At 29.7% G+C, this 14767-nt stretch overlaps 1 protein-coding gene across 1 annotated transcript in view; it reads right to left on the reverse strand.

The window, feature by feature from the left end:
* Positions 1–1943: 1943 nt before the first annotated feature.
* The window catches only part of LOC106472365, a 20025-nt gene continuing 7201 nt past the window's right edge, over positions 1944–14767 (reverse strand). Inside the window, exons 5-9 of the mRNA XM_022400953.1 lie at positions 14236–14309; positions 13507–13704; positions 11839–12066; positions 5986–6129; positions 1944–3825 (exon numbers count right to left, since the gene is read on the reverse strand). Of these exons, the coding sequence (XP_022256661.1) occupies positions 3700–3825; positions 5986–6129; positions 11839–12066; positions 13507–13704; positions 14236–14309 (770 nt within the window). The 3' untranslated portion in view covers positions 1944–3699. The remainder of the gene's footprint in view (positions 3826–5985; positions 6130–11838; positions 12067–13506; positions 13705–14235; positions 14310–14767) is intronic.

Raw genomic sequence — 14767 nt, forward strand, 5'->3', positions numbered from 1 at the left:
TCAATACAGATAGCCAAGGAAATCTCAACAAAGCTTACTTCCCACTATAAGATGAGTAATTAGAGTACCCGCTGAAAGTGTAGTTGTAATCATGATGGAATTCCTGTTGAGAAGAGAGGAGGCGTGCAAGAAATCCCATGACAATAATGAACAAAGTGTGATGTAATGTAAGCAATCAAATCTATAAACATGGTTTCCTTGCTCAGACACCCGACACACAATTCAAAGCCTGAGATGACTACATGCTTATCATCACCTGGTGAGGAATTCTTGGAGTGATATAAAAATGTTTGATAATATATACACTACCAATGTATTCAAAAGCAGTTCAGTCATCACTGTCTTTGTTATTGATTTCTGCTCTGAATTGGAGAAGTATACTCTTCAAGTCAGTTGCTAGTCTGGTGTGTGAAAGATGAAATAGAGGTAGCCTTACTAGTACAGCACAAAGATATAGGCAAATCAATGGTTTTATTTCTGTTTTAGACTACTTAGGATCTAATATTCATAAGTACTTTTTATTTGGTAAATCATTGTATGGCAATATTAACATTTACACTATTCTGTGGAAGAGAAACACAGACCAGCCAACCCCCTAAACCCCACATCTTTGTGGCCAGACACTATTGAGAATGGGTACACAGACCAGCCAACCCCCTAAACCCCATATCTTTGTGGCCAGACACTATTGAGAAGTGGGTACACAGACCAGCCAACCCCCTAAACCCCACATCTTTGTGGCCAGACAGTAGTGAGAAGTGGGTACACAGACCAGCCAACCCCCTAAACCCCATATCTTTGTGGCCAAACACTATTGAGAAGTGGGTTCTTTTGGCACTAGTTTTTTGTTGTTGTTTATTTTTCAGATTAACAAATCAATCCCTATATCAGAGTAAATTTTTTTTTTTCAAACTTGAATAATGGAAACTATGACACCTCTCTGTATCCCACCCAAATTCTGTCTTGACTGACAGACAGGGTGTTAAGAAGATAAATCAGTTTAACATTGGTGGTATCATTCTGAATGAATAACTTGTGCTATGTTTTTTTTATTAGTAACTTTACATTTTAAGTCTGTAAAAGTTAATTTTTAATATAAAACGTTTTACCATAGAGATGAACATTTTTGTAAATCCAACATAAGATAAACTTTCTTTGGTTATTTGCCAAAGATACAAAATGACTACCCATACTAGTCATGCCTAATTTTTAGCTAATACACTAGAGAGAAGGCAGGTATTCACAGCAACCACCACAAATTATTAGGCTACTCTGATCAAATAGTAGGATTAAATGGTTAGTCTTATCATGCACCCCAACTGCAAAGGGTGTAGTATGACGTAGCAGTAACAGACACGAACCAGCCAGTGTGGTTTAATGCAACCAGTCAAATCTATAAACAAGATTTCCTTGCTCAGACACCTGACACACAATTCAAAGCCTGAGATGACTACATGCCAATCATTACCTGGTGAGGGCTTTTGTATTACCAGACTTGTCATATTATCCACTAGGCCACATCTGGCCTCAAAGTGTATATTAAGCAATCAAAAAGTAAAGCAGTTTCATACTACATTTCAAGAAATATATTAATCTTGTTTAGTTTAGTTGTGATCCCACAGTTTTGAACCACTTGAAAAGATTTTAAGAAAAAAATCCACCTTTATACAAAACAACCAAATGTATACTCACAGTTAATTATGGTGACTGGAAAAAAAAAAGGTTAAAGGTTATCAACACCTAAAAGAAGTACAAGTAAAACTAACTGTACTTTTTTTTTTTAAACACAAGCCTGATGTGAGCCAGGAAGGATATCATTGGGCAGAACAAGGTGTTTGAATTTCTTGTTTACAATGCACAAATAATTTAAATCGCCAAAAAACATACATACACACGTGTAAAACAAATTTGTTTATAAGTAAATATAACATCTACAACTTGTACTGCTAAAAAAAACTTAAACCTCCTAAAACAGTTTTTTCTAAAAGTATTTTGTGGTTTAATTGTTAACTTGAAACTGAGAAAGTTACACAGATAACAACTCAAAAAATGGGCACTTTCTTTCTGATCTACTTTGTCTACTTTAATATTTAACTGATTATAATTGCACAAAAGTGAGGAAAAGTTCATTTTATATGTTCAACAAAAGCACTTTAAAAACCATCCTTTCTTTGAAATACATGAAATAAACTTTCTGAAACATTTTAAACCATGAAAGAAAGTTTGAATATGTATTTAATACTTGTGATTACACAGTAACAGATGAGCACTTTGAGTGTTTTTTTATTATGGCAGGTGCAACCTCTATAGACTTATATTTCAAAAATTATTTAACACTTTCTATGTAGTAGTTTAGTAAGAATACAGTTAGGCCTACTGGATTAAGAAGAATCGAAAAATTGTCCTGCAAATTTGTTATTGGCTATATTATTATTTGGGATGCTGTATAGGGTCACGTAAATTTGTGCCTTGTATAGAAAAAAGCCTGGGAAGTACTACATGAAAATTACCCTTTCTTGTTACGTTTTATTTGGATAATTATCATACCATAAAAATAAAATATTTCATTACTCATTATTTAACGAGTTTGAACTCTTTAATATAATTCATTGAGAAATTGGTCCCTGAAACTTTGCTTAAAAATATAAAATATAAATATAACTGTCATCTGACAATAACATTGTTTTCATAGAATGAAGTGTTTAATTAACCTTGAACATTCCACATCACTAGAACTTGTAATAGCACACTCAAGCTTTAAAATTACTTCAATAATTTAATTCAGAAACACTGATGCAAAAAGAATGTTCCAAATTCTTGTATCAAGTATATAGTACATATACAATGGCTATTAATCCATGTACACTATAAGAAAAAAGTAGAGCCAAGCAAGTTATTGTGTGTGTACAAAAACCAAGATTCTCAGTTTAAAATTTTATTCTAACCTTTAAATCATCTTTTGAAAGATGAAAATTAACAGAATTTATTCAAATCTCACTAGTGTGTGTGTGTGTGTGATATAGAAAAATAGAGTAAGTTTAAAATTAACATTAATTTGTTATGTACACATAAAAACAACTAAATCAATGTGGTAACAATTGGCTCCACTAAATCCATTAATTGTGGTTATGATGATCTTGAGCTTCTTCGAAATTAGATAAATCAACAGCGACTATAAAATCCAATTAATTTTTTTATCTTTATTTATTTATTTTTTACAAATCTTTTGTTAGATTAAATATACTTCCTGCCAATAAAACATGAAACTTATTAAAGTATAATAATAAATAAGATATCCTAACAGGATGTAAGTCTTACCTATATATATATATATATATATATATATATATATTATATTATGCAATTGAAACCTTAAAATTTCAGCTTAGATCTTGTGACTAATGATTTAAAAATGAGATTTGTAAATATGTTTGTAGTAACTAATAATTGAAAAACATGCCTAGTACATGAAATATTAAAATTCTTAGCACAAGTAGATAAAAACAAATCATTAATCTATGTATGGTAAGACGTATTACAAATTTAACAATGAGTAACACTGACCCAGAGAGTTTAAGGCACACAAGTATTAATTACAAACATATAATAAAATTTGCTTTTCATGATTTATTTATATAAAGATGAGAGATAACTTACAATTAATTACATTTAAGCACAATTGGATTTTTAAATTAAACATTATGCAGAATTTAAACCCCAGTTGTACTGAATATAACTAACTTTTCGTTTTGGATTTTGTATTACTCCTCCTAAAAGCTTCTTTTTCTCTCCATCATTCATTTGTTGATACAACCATCGAAGCAACTACCCCAGAAATGAAAGATGTATGTATATTAATGTATTGGCAGCAACAAGTCTTACATAAATCACATATCACATAAATCTTGGTATAATATATTTGAATGTACTAATAAAAAATTTTAATTCTGTTAAGTTTGAACTTATATAAAGTTTAAAAACAGCTATTTGTTGGATAATACTAACGGATTATTTCAGTAAAACGTTTTGTATCTAATAGTGAGACATGATCACGTGCAACATTCGAATTACAGATACATCCAATCAAATAGCTGTTTATGATGATGATAGCTCTGATTGGTTCTTAATACAAATAAAATGATATTCTTAATGTTTTATTTATATTAGGTTTTAATTTTTTATATTTTTAGTGCTTCCAATTTTTTTTAATTTTCTTTGTTGTTTTTTTCTATATTATGTTTTAATATTTTTAAAATTTATTTTCTGTTGTTCTTTAATTGTATGTTAATTTATGTCTGACTGTTTTGTTATTCTTGTTCGTTGCATCTGGTTGTTATTTTCCCACCTATTTCTCCTACACAAAACTTTTTACAATGTAAACATTCTATTTTATACTCTGTGTCATTGTCATATTATTCATTATTATATTAATTTGGTAGAAAACTTGTTTAACTTTTGTTACTGGTTTAGTTATGATTTTTAGTACTATCCCAAAAATATCTGTTTCAAAACTTAAAAATTTTTGATAATTAATTGGGTAACTCTCAAGAAAGTTAGTCGTCAAATAAAACTCAGAAAATGAATTTTGCTAAAATGGAAAATGGACTTTTGTAGCTAAAATATAAATACAAAACAAACACACTCAGAGTTAATCACACTACGAGACAAAAATGTTAGTCCTGTGCTGCCCTTTGAACAAGTACAGTATGATGGCCATGATTCAATACTGTTGCCCTACACTGCAATTTTCATGTAACAAACTGCTGTAAAGAACAGTAAGGTCAATCTTAAATCATACCCTTTGATCCCTTGAACCCCCACTGCATATAAACATCAACTTAAAATATCATGTTTAAACAACTCAAAGGCAAAATATCCACTGCAACTGCACAGGGAAATTAATAACATTGTTGTGATTCGAGTTTCTTTAGCCACCTGTCTTAGGAAAACAACCATTACTTTCAAGGTAAAGCTAGTAAAATTTTGACTTGTGAGCTTTAATTATTGTAGAATCCTTGTTTATTATCTTATTAATGATTCCAAGAAACATGCCCAACTTCATCACAATTGTAGGGCATTAAAAGACTCTTTCATAACCATAACGTTCACTTTGTATGTGACAGCACTGCTCCAGAATGGTATGCTATAAAGTAGTTTCATTATCTACTGCTGACCTAAAGGCTCTGAATGTTTTACTGCTTCTACACAGAACATTAAAGACCCCATATTTTCAAAATGCTGTGCTCTTTGGGTCTTCATCACTCAATAATTCTGCTTTACAAATGTACTTCTTCAAAAAGTGTTGTGAACAAAAACCTCCAGCCATAAGTTTACCCACGATAGCATTGCACCATCAAATTTCTACTCTTATAGTGTGATTAACTTTCTGTATATGTAGGGCCAACACAAATGTTATTCAGTTCCATCTAAAACAAATATGGCATAAATATGAAAATTTGGCTTTTTTTTTAGATAAATATTTAAGTTAATATGCACTTATACCTTTAATATGTGTATTTTCAAAATGTCTAATACTGCTTATAATTTTCAATAATTCTTGATTGTTAACATAAAAATATAAATATGCATCCAACTACTACTCATGCAAATATATACAAACATTTTAGTAATGACTGTTTACATTTATTTAATTCATTAATTATAAGAGAACAAAACTAATTTCTTTGAGAACATATAACCAAGTTTCTAATAAAATAGCAAATTTGCATTTATTACAACAAATTATAGTATCCTACAAGTTTCTGATCTGTGTAATATTTATATAGTACTACATTTATTTTATTTTGTATTATTCTACTAAGATATCACATTTCATGTATACCATTAATTAATTTGATTTGCCTAGTCTTTATTATAAAATAAACACCAACATTATTTTGCACAACTCTGCTAAATATTTTGAAATAAATATTGATAGCATCAACCAACATTATTTTTTTCAAAAATAACCAGCTCTCAACTTACTTCCTCTTCGCTACTTCCAAAGTCACACTTGTACCACTTGAATATGCTGGACAACAGGACCTGAGATTGATCGTCAATGACTTTCACACCATCTTCACTTTCTAGAAAAGCCTCTGTAGCCAGCTGTAGTTCTTTATTTATATTCTGTTTATTTTAAAATAATAGAAACAGCACTGATCAACTGTTTATACAATCATAGATAAGGATAAGAAGCATTATACTGTTATTGTGGTTGAGAAATATTTATATTCTGCTTACATCATAGTGACAGTTAAACTGGTGATATTTATTGTATCATAACCATATCTAAACACGGGTTTTATCAATTTATTTAACTACATTTACTCAAATCATAGGCTCAACTTCAATTCACATCAACTCTTCTTCACTAAACTTGGAGGAGGGATGTTTGACCAATACATGTTCAGATATAAAGCTGATGCAAATACTTGATAACCTTTGTTTGTTCTTAGAGTTTCTGTACAAACGTAATAAAAATAATTTCATAAACAATGTACAGTTTGATGTGTAAAAGATAAGCCAACATTGAATCATTGTACATCAACAATCCATTGGGAGGAACTATAGATGTATGTTGTAATAATTTATTCAGAAGAGAACACTATAAATGGAGCACCTATATGAGAAATGTATATTCAAAACTAATGTAAGTTCTGTAAAAGAATATAAACATTTAATGGATCTATATATATATATGATTAAATAAATGAGGTTACTATAAGTTATAGACTAGCCTCAGTGCTGGCTAACCTTTTCTTACGTCATCAGGAAAAGCAATTTCCAAGTCAAACCACTTTTCTACGGACATTATATGAATGGCACTTTTACCACATTTAAAACTACAGAACAAGAAATATCTTTTTTATTTTCAGTATTTAAACTCTCAACATCAAAATATAAAGTTTACTGTTGAGTATGAAAGTGACTGTAAGTTGGCTTTTTTTTGGAAATTCTGGTTCACCAAATTCAGACTACGTTGGTGTGAATTTGTATTCAAAATCCAACATTATCATAGAACAATGCTACTAAGATTACCTGCCCCAGCCTCTAATTTTGAACTACTGATCAGAGGAAAAGCAGCAGTCAGAAGCACCTTACCATCTATGTTAAGTGACTGAATGTAACTCTTTTAATGCATCCACAGCTTAAAGTGCAAGAAATATATATATCATGGTATCACACTGATTCAAACCTAGCTCTCAAGACCTGCAATTCAGAACTCTACCATAAGGCTAACCTTCCACACGCAGATTCTCAGACTTGTATGCACACTTGATAGCTTTTTTCCTATCATGTTTAAAGAAAATCTTGGGCAAATTCTTACCTACTGAGTTTATTAGATTGTAAGTAACAACTACTTCTTATATAATGAACTAATAAGATAAAATATTAAGTTAAATTAATACAAAACAAATGGTATAGTTGATAAAAACAATTAAATTATACTCAGAAAATTACCACCCATACTATACCAAGTTATTATGTCTCAAAAAGATCTTTTATTTTAGTATTGCCATATGTGGGTCAATACTTCAAATATGTAAAGAAAACATTATAGAAAATTTAGTACGAAATATTTTAAAACAGAATTAACATGTACTTTAAATAAAAGTCCAGCGATACAGCTTTTGATGTGGACTGTTGATTTCTATTTAACTTTATCACAACATTTCAACCACTTGTGTGGCCATCATCAGGTAACTGTCCTCTATTGTGAAATACTACGCAAGCATCTTGTTCAAATTTAGAAAACATATAGGGTGACACCTGTGTTTTGATTTAAATTAGGTTTTAGTTCATGAATAATTAATACTTCTTTTATTTTTCTTTTATTATTGTTCGCATTGCATAATATTTTAAAGTCGTTAATGTTAAGTGGATGTGAATTCTTTGTGTTGTGTTCATAAATGTGTGATGGGGGATTGTTATGTTCTTTGATCCTACTGTTTAAGTTGCATCCAGTTTTGCCTATGTAAGTGCTATCGCATTAATATTTGTAGATGCTTGTGTGGTTGAAGTTGTCAGCATAAACCTTCCTTAGATGACCTTTGATTTTAGTTACCCGAATGGCCACACAACTGGTTGAAATGTTGTAATAAAGTTAAACACAAAATATACAGTCCATTCAAAAGCAGTATCTCTGGGCTTTTATTTAAAGTGTATAGTGGATTTCCTCTCTTCACAATAAGAATTAACATGTGTTTTTAAATCAAACCCGAGAATTACTTTTAATTGTTTTAAGCACAGAATTCCAAAACTGAAAAGGTTGCTCATTGTGTATAAATTAAAATGCCTTGGCTACGTCAAAGAGTAGACAAGTTATACCACAAGGTGGTTAAACACTTGTATAAAAGAACATACACAAAATAGAATGGAGGTTTCTTCTAGTGTTAGAGCCTATGTTTTCTGTGTGTAATTGTGAAGTTTTTATAATGATGATTTTAGTTTATTTGTAGCATTACTGTAGCATAATACTGAAATAGAATTATCTACAAATTAATTCATGGGATTATCTATACTAAAAAAACAGCCTCTGTGTGTGTGTCAGTCAGTTAGCACCATAGCTCCAAGAGGAAAGAGACCTGAAACTTTACACACATACTAAGTGAATTCCGATGGCATGCACCTGGGTATTATTTTTTTCTAAACAACATTTTGCCTGTTGTTTTGCCTTTAAGCCATAAAAAGAGAGAAGTAAATGCTGCCATCTGTCGCTTGGTACAACAAATTGTTAGGAAATAAGTTTTAATAATAACAGTTTTGTAAAAACAGGTTAAAAAAAAATGTATAAAAGTGTTAGAATTCATGTTATTTGTAGAAATGATTATATTTAAATGTTTGTTCATTTGTATTTCTGATTTTCAAATTAATAAAAAAATATTGTAAATAAAAAGCCATTATTACCCGTGCAGCGAAAAACTAATTTCAAATAAGGTCAAATTTGTTTTTCACTGCACAGGTAATAACGACTTTTATTTAAAAAGATTTTTTAAAAAATTGAAAGAGATACGAGTGATGCAAAAATTTATTAAAACATTTCTGAATGAGCAGTGCAGCTGCGAGTTTCACCAGATAGTGAGAGGAGAGGGAAATGCCTATTAAAAAAACAGTATCACAAAAAGTAAGCGATATTTTCCATCATGCTTAACTAGCCTCTAACAAATGTTGTTTAATACTCATAACACACGTAAATTAATATGTAGAATTATAAATGGACTTTTATCTACATTAAAATACTTTTATTTGCGTGCTTTCGGCCCTTTTACTGAGGCCTTCATCAGGCAACAACGTACTGAGCGATAAAATTCGTTATCTGTGGAACTCCGTTTTAAAATATGTATCTAGGCAACAGACATAACAATAACTGACATCTGGTATTGAAGTTATTAAGTACATAGAATAAAAATCAATTGCTTTGATATAATAAACACAAGGAAAATAATACAATTATAGGTATTATGTACAGAAAAATTAAAGGAATTTTTCCTACTTCAAATAATACATTGTAAAATTAAAGGTTTAATTTTGCATCTAAACCACATAAATAGAGAACTTACACAAGTTTCTAAATACTGTCTTTGATTTTAAATTACCAAGTAAGTTAAGTAGTTTTGGCTAATGGAGAGAATGATTGATTATATCAATTAACTAGAGGACTAAACAAGAATTTAAGTTTTATTCTGTACAACATTTTTTAAAAACCTTTTGTTACAAAACTGTTATTGTTCTATATTTTTTAAAAGAAACCAGTCATAAATTTGTTTTCTTAAAAACATGTTATAAAACTGTTATTGTTCTACTTTTTTTTTACGAGAAACCACACATAAGTGTTAGAATTCATATTATCATTCCCGTCAATAATGGAAAACAATAACAGTTTTGTAACCACAGGTTTAAAAAAAAACATGCATAAAGATGTTAGAATTCATATTATTGATGGAAATTATTATATTTAAATGTTTGTTCGTATGAATTTCATATTCACAGAATGCTCGAAAACAGTACATCTATCTTTTCAGTATTAGTACGTTTGTGTATTTGATATGTAATTTTGATCCTTTGTTTAAAAATAGCTAAACATTGGCCCTCTTTTCAGGTAATACCTGAGTAACACCTGGTGTGGATGGCTAGTATAACAATTATAATTGCAGAAAATATGCACGTACATATGCAACTAATAAGAACATATATATATATATATTTCCATTACACACACTTCTGTTATATAGAATAGTAATGAAACAAAAGTGTAATGTTTTTTAATGAAAACTAAATAATCACAATGGTAAACACAAAGTAGTTTCAAAAATCATTAAACTATTGGTAAATGATTTTTCATTGCTGTAAATGATAGTTAATTTTATAAATAAAAACAAATAAATAAATATTGAAATTACTCTAGAATACTTTCTTCAAGGAGACAAAAGATTGATAACAAACAAAAACTTTAAAAAAACTTAATTTATTAGATTATTTTATCACTAAACATTATGTTCTGCATGTATATAATTAAAGCTGTAGTTATTCAAACTTTCAATCTAGTCACTGATGACAAAAAAAACCTCTCTCTCTCTTTTGTTTTTTTGCTGTGAAAAATATTCGTCACTGTCACTGTCTTGAAGGATATAGATACATATGTAAAAAGGTATACCACTGTTATTTAAACATAATTCCTAATTCTGGTGTCTCTTAGTCACTTTTATCTATCTAAAAATTATAACTGTAATAAAAAACAAATTTTAGATCTAACATATTCCCAAGTAATGTTACGAGGAAGCAGTCATGACATACACAGTTTCCATATGTTTGCCTATTCTGCCACTAACACTGGGTTCTGGTGGCTAGAACATGACTGAACTGTATTTTGAAACTTTTGGTAAGTTGACTTGATTTTTTTTTAAAGCAGGAACTCCATATCAAGAAATTTTAAAGTAAATTTATGTTGTTTAATATGTAAAAACATATTTCACTATCTTCAGATGGACTACACTTAGCTTTTATATCTTGACAGAAACAAAAATATAAAGGGTGGGCCAACCTGCATCTAGCACAAATTGTAAGAAGTACAATATGATGATTGATTCTAGGGTTATTCTGCAATAATTTTTCTTACATGATGTATCAAAAAACAACCCTCAGCTCAACAAAAATGAATCTCAAGTTTCTGTAATAGTTATCTGAATAAAAAAAATATTTCAACAGGTGGAAAGAAAGATATTTTTAATCTGTGGTAAATGGAAAACTATTAATTTGTATAAATATAACAAAAAATTACTGGAACATTTTTTTCAACAGCACTGATCTTAAAAAACAATTAGCAAGCTGTAAAGATAAATTTTACAAAATAAAAACCAGAAATGCCCTAAGGCAGCATTTCCCAAACTACGTTGCTCGGAACACTGGTGTTCCTTCCGAGATTGATTGGTGCTTCGTTGGCTTTTACATTTTTATGCTTATAATATATTTTAGGTACAAACCTCTCCACTAAGATATTATGTAGAATAGATATGACATCTTCTATAATTCTTCTTCAGTTCGAAATTGATATTATCTAATTCTAATATATTGGAAAATATTTCATAATAAATTATGATCGTACAAAAAATGTTAAATATTTTATTAAAGTTTAAAATCATTATTTTTTCATTAATATGTAATTTGATTAAATAAATAAATGAACAATATACAAATCTAGAAGGTGCTGCATGTGCAACATACCCTCCACACCAACATTTCACGTGTCTAGTGTTCTGTACGCTTTTTCTCAGCTGAAAAGTGTTCCATGGCCAAAAAAGTTTGGGAAACGCTGCTCTAAGGCATACTTGAACTAACCTGAGGAGAATAAGTTTTGATGGGGGGGCAGCTTTTTGCTCCACATACTAAGGCAAAGTGGATACGAGGGTCCACTTCCTTCATTATGAACTGAAGACGAGGATCTGCTTTACCAAATGGACAAAAAAACATACCAATCCCTCTTTTGTTTCCTCTCAATACTCCATTTTCTATATCTTGAAGAGAGTATGGATGACCTCCAATAATGTATGATACAGAGTTGAAGAACTAGAAGTTAAAGTAAATTTGATCATTATTGTCATTTAATATTGTAACATTTATAAGAGAAATGATAATAAGAACAATCATCCATCACTGTATTGCTTGTTAATAACTCAACCTAAGATATCATGTATGCTGCAACATTTTTTTTTTGTAGAAAATTTGCTATTTTTTATAGCATATACATATACAGAGAAAAAGTTACTATATGATCAATAGAGTTAGTAGTCCAGTGTTGCCTGGTCTGCAGATTTCTCACAGAACTGGGCTATTTCAAAAAGGCAGCTGTGGGAAACATTTAGAAGCTTCATATTGCTACTATATATCCTATAATACTAGATGGCATATAGCTTCCAGTTCCTATAGCCAGAGTCTGCTATAAAAGAAAAATCATCAAGACTTGTACATATTGACTTAATGTACACAGAAATTAACAGAATGGTCTGACATGGAACATCACATTTAAGGTTCCAAAAGACATCTATTGCTATTATGTGAAATTAGGGGTAGAAAAAAGCAGAGGAAGCAATAGTTAAAAAAAATTAAAAAGAAGGTCCAGTTAAATCACAACTGTACTAATGTTTTAGTGATTTTGGGGTCTGTAAACATAGAAGAACATTGGTTTGTACTAGAGAAATTATTACAAAGACCATTGAAACCAATTTAATTATTATTGTCTCAGAGTAACAGAAATTAAACTATGTTCTAAATGAAACAACTGATTAGTCAACTGTTGTCTCGCTATGGTTCATTGTATCACAAATTGTACTACAATAGTTTGATACTCTAGTCTACTGACTTTATAAAACCTGTCAGTTCATTCTTCCTTTTTGAATAATTACAGTAATATTATCTACCAGATAAAGTAACGAGTGAACTAATATTCAACATCACACTGTGTTCCTAGGTACACAAAGATAAGTCAGAGTTTTGTGATTGGTGTACTAAAAATGTTTCAATAACTTTTACAGTATAGACTTGTCAATACATTCATGATATACCAACAATTTTAACAGAAAACAATGACTTTAAACTATTCCAGTGAAACATAATATTAAGTTATGTGAATTACATAAAATATTATGTAAGCCAATAAAGCATTCAACAGCTGAAAATGTTGTCAAAGCAAAGGTACCAAACTGACAAAACAATACATTCTAATCATTATAAGTAATAGTGTTTAAACATTATATTTAATTAGCTATGCTAATCAATAAGTATATATATCTTTAGTTCTGATCTGTATAGGTAGCTTGCTTTTGATCAGAAGTTAAGATTAATTTAGGCAAAGTTTTCTTTAATCCCAAAATCTGCATCCTTCATGAAGTTTTCTTATTATAATCATTGTCAAATTTTTTGTGTGTAATGTCTTCTTCTCCAACTCAAATCAGTTGCATGTTTAAGGTTTTTAAAATGAGACACTTAATTATAGATTGTTTTTCAAACCTTCCATCTTTGCCACAGATTAGTAGGAGGTCCACGACTCACAGTTGCATGCACTACAAGGGCATTATATATGTTGATAAAGAAAGCAAGGGTCTCTTCTCGGCTTAGGCCTTTCAGGTTAACTCGTTGAAGCTCTGTAGACAATTTTTTATATTCCTTGAAACTTTCACTAGCACCCAATCCTCTATAATCAACTTTCTGAAAAAAAAAAGAGAAAAATTTCAAACTTATTTGAAATAACGATACATGTATCAGATCAAAAATTAACCTTTATATTACAAAACAAAAACTTGGAACAAAAACATTTACAATACAAACTGTTTGTGACTTGAAATTCTATACAGATTTTCCTTATCTATTTTAACCAATAATTTTAATGTTATCAGTTCACATGACAGAGAATCTTCCTTTGAATACACATTTACACACCCACTTTAGCTTGGGGCATAATTAGTAATTCAACAGTAAGTCCAATACTTCCAAATACTTCTTGAGGCATGTAATGTCACACAGGAACTACTGTAGAACTGACCTACAATAAAACAATGACAGCAAGATGTTTTTTGCATTCTATCCAGAAGAACTACAACTCAATGTCATCTTTTTGAAAGACATTTGATGATTTCTTCATCTGGTTTTCAAATAATTTTTAGTCTTTACATTCAGTCCTTTTTTATTTGTCAAAGTATTGCTTTAAAGCATCTTAATACATTCAAATGAAAAATTTACCTTTCCATCCGAAGACAGATACTCCGAATAAAGCTTCAAAATCAACTTTCTCATCTCTTCAGCAACTTCAAAAGCTGTTGAAAACATGTTATATTTAGGATAACTCAAAACTTTAAGTTTGATTATATCCAACTTAAATGTTATTTGGATTCAAGACTTCAAAACCTGAAATTAATAAATACAATAACAATAATTTTTCTTTACTGATTTTAAAATTAGAAAATTGTCTATATCTAACTTACCTACTTAAAATGATTTGCAATTTCAAAAGACTAAAGTATAATAATTTTTTGGCCAGTTAATCAAATTACAAACACAATGAGTTGTATAGTTACAATAAAATTACACACCAACAGATGTAATAGCCACAATTAAATTACATATCAACAAATGAATAATTATGATTAAATTACAGATGTATAATTACAATTCCACCTAAACAGGCATGTAAATTTTTGGTGATCATAACCTTTTTTTTACAATTCTACATAGTTTCAGTGATGGTTACTGTTATCAATAACAGTTAAGAAAA

The sequence above is a fragment of the Limulus polyphemus genome, unplaced genomic scaffold (assembly GCF_000517525.1).
Source record: "Limulus polyphemus unplaced genomic scaffold, Limulus_polyphemus-2.1.2 Scaffold5275, whole genome shotgun sequence".
Classification (NCBI taxonomy): Eukaryota; Metazoa; Arthropoda; class Merostomata; order Xiphosura; family Limulidae; genus Limulus; species Limulus polyphemus.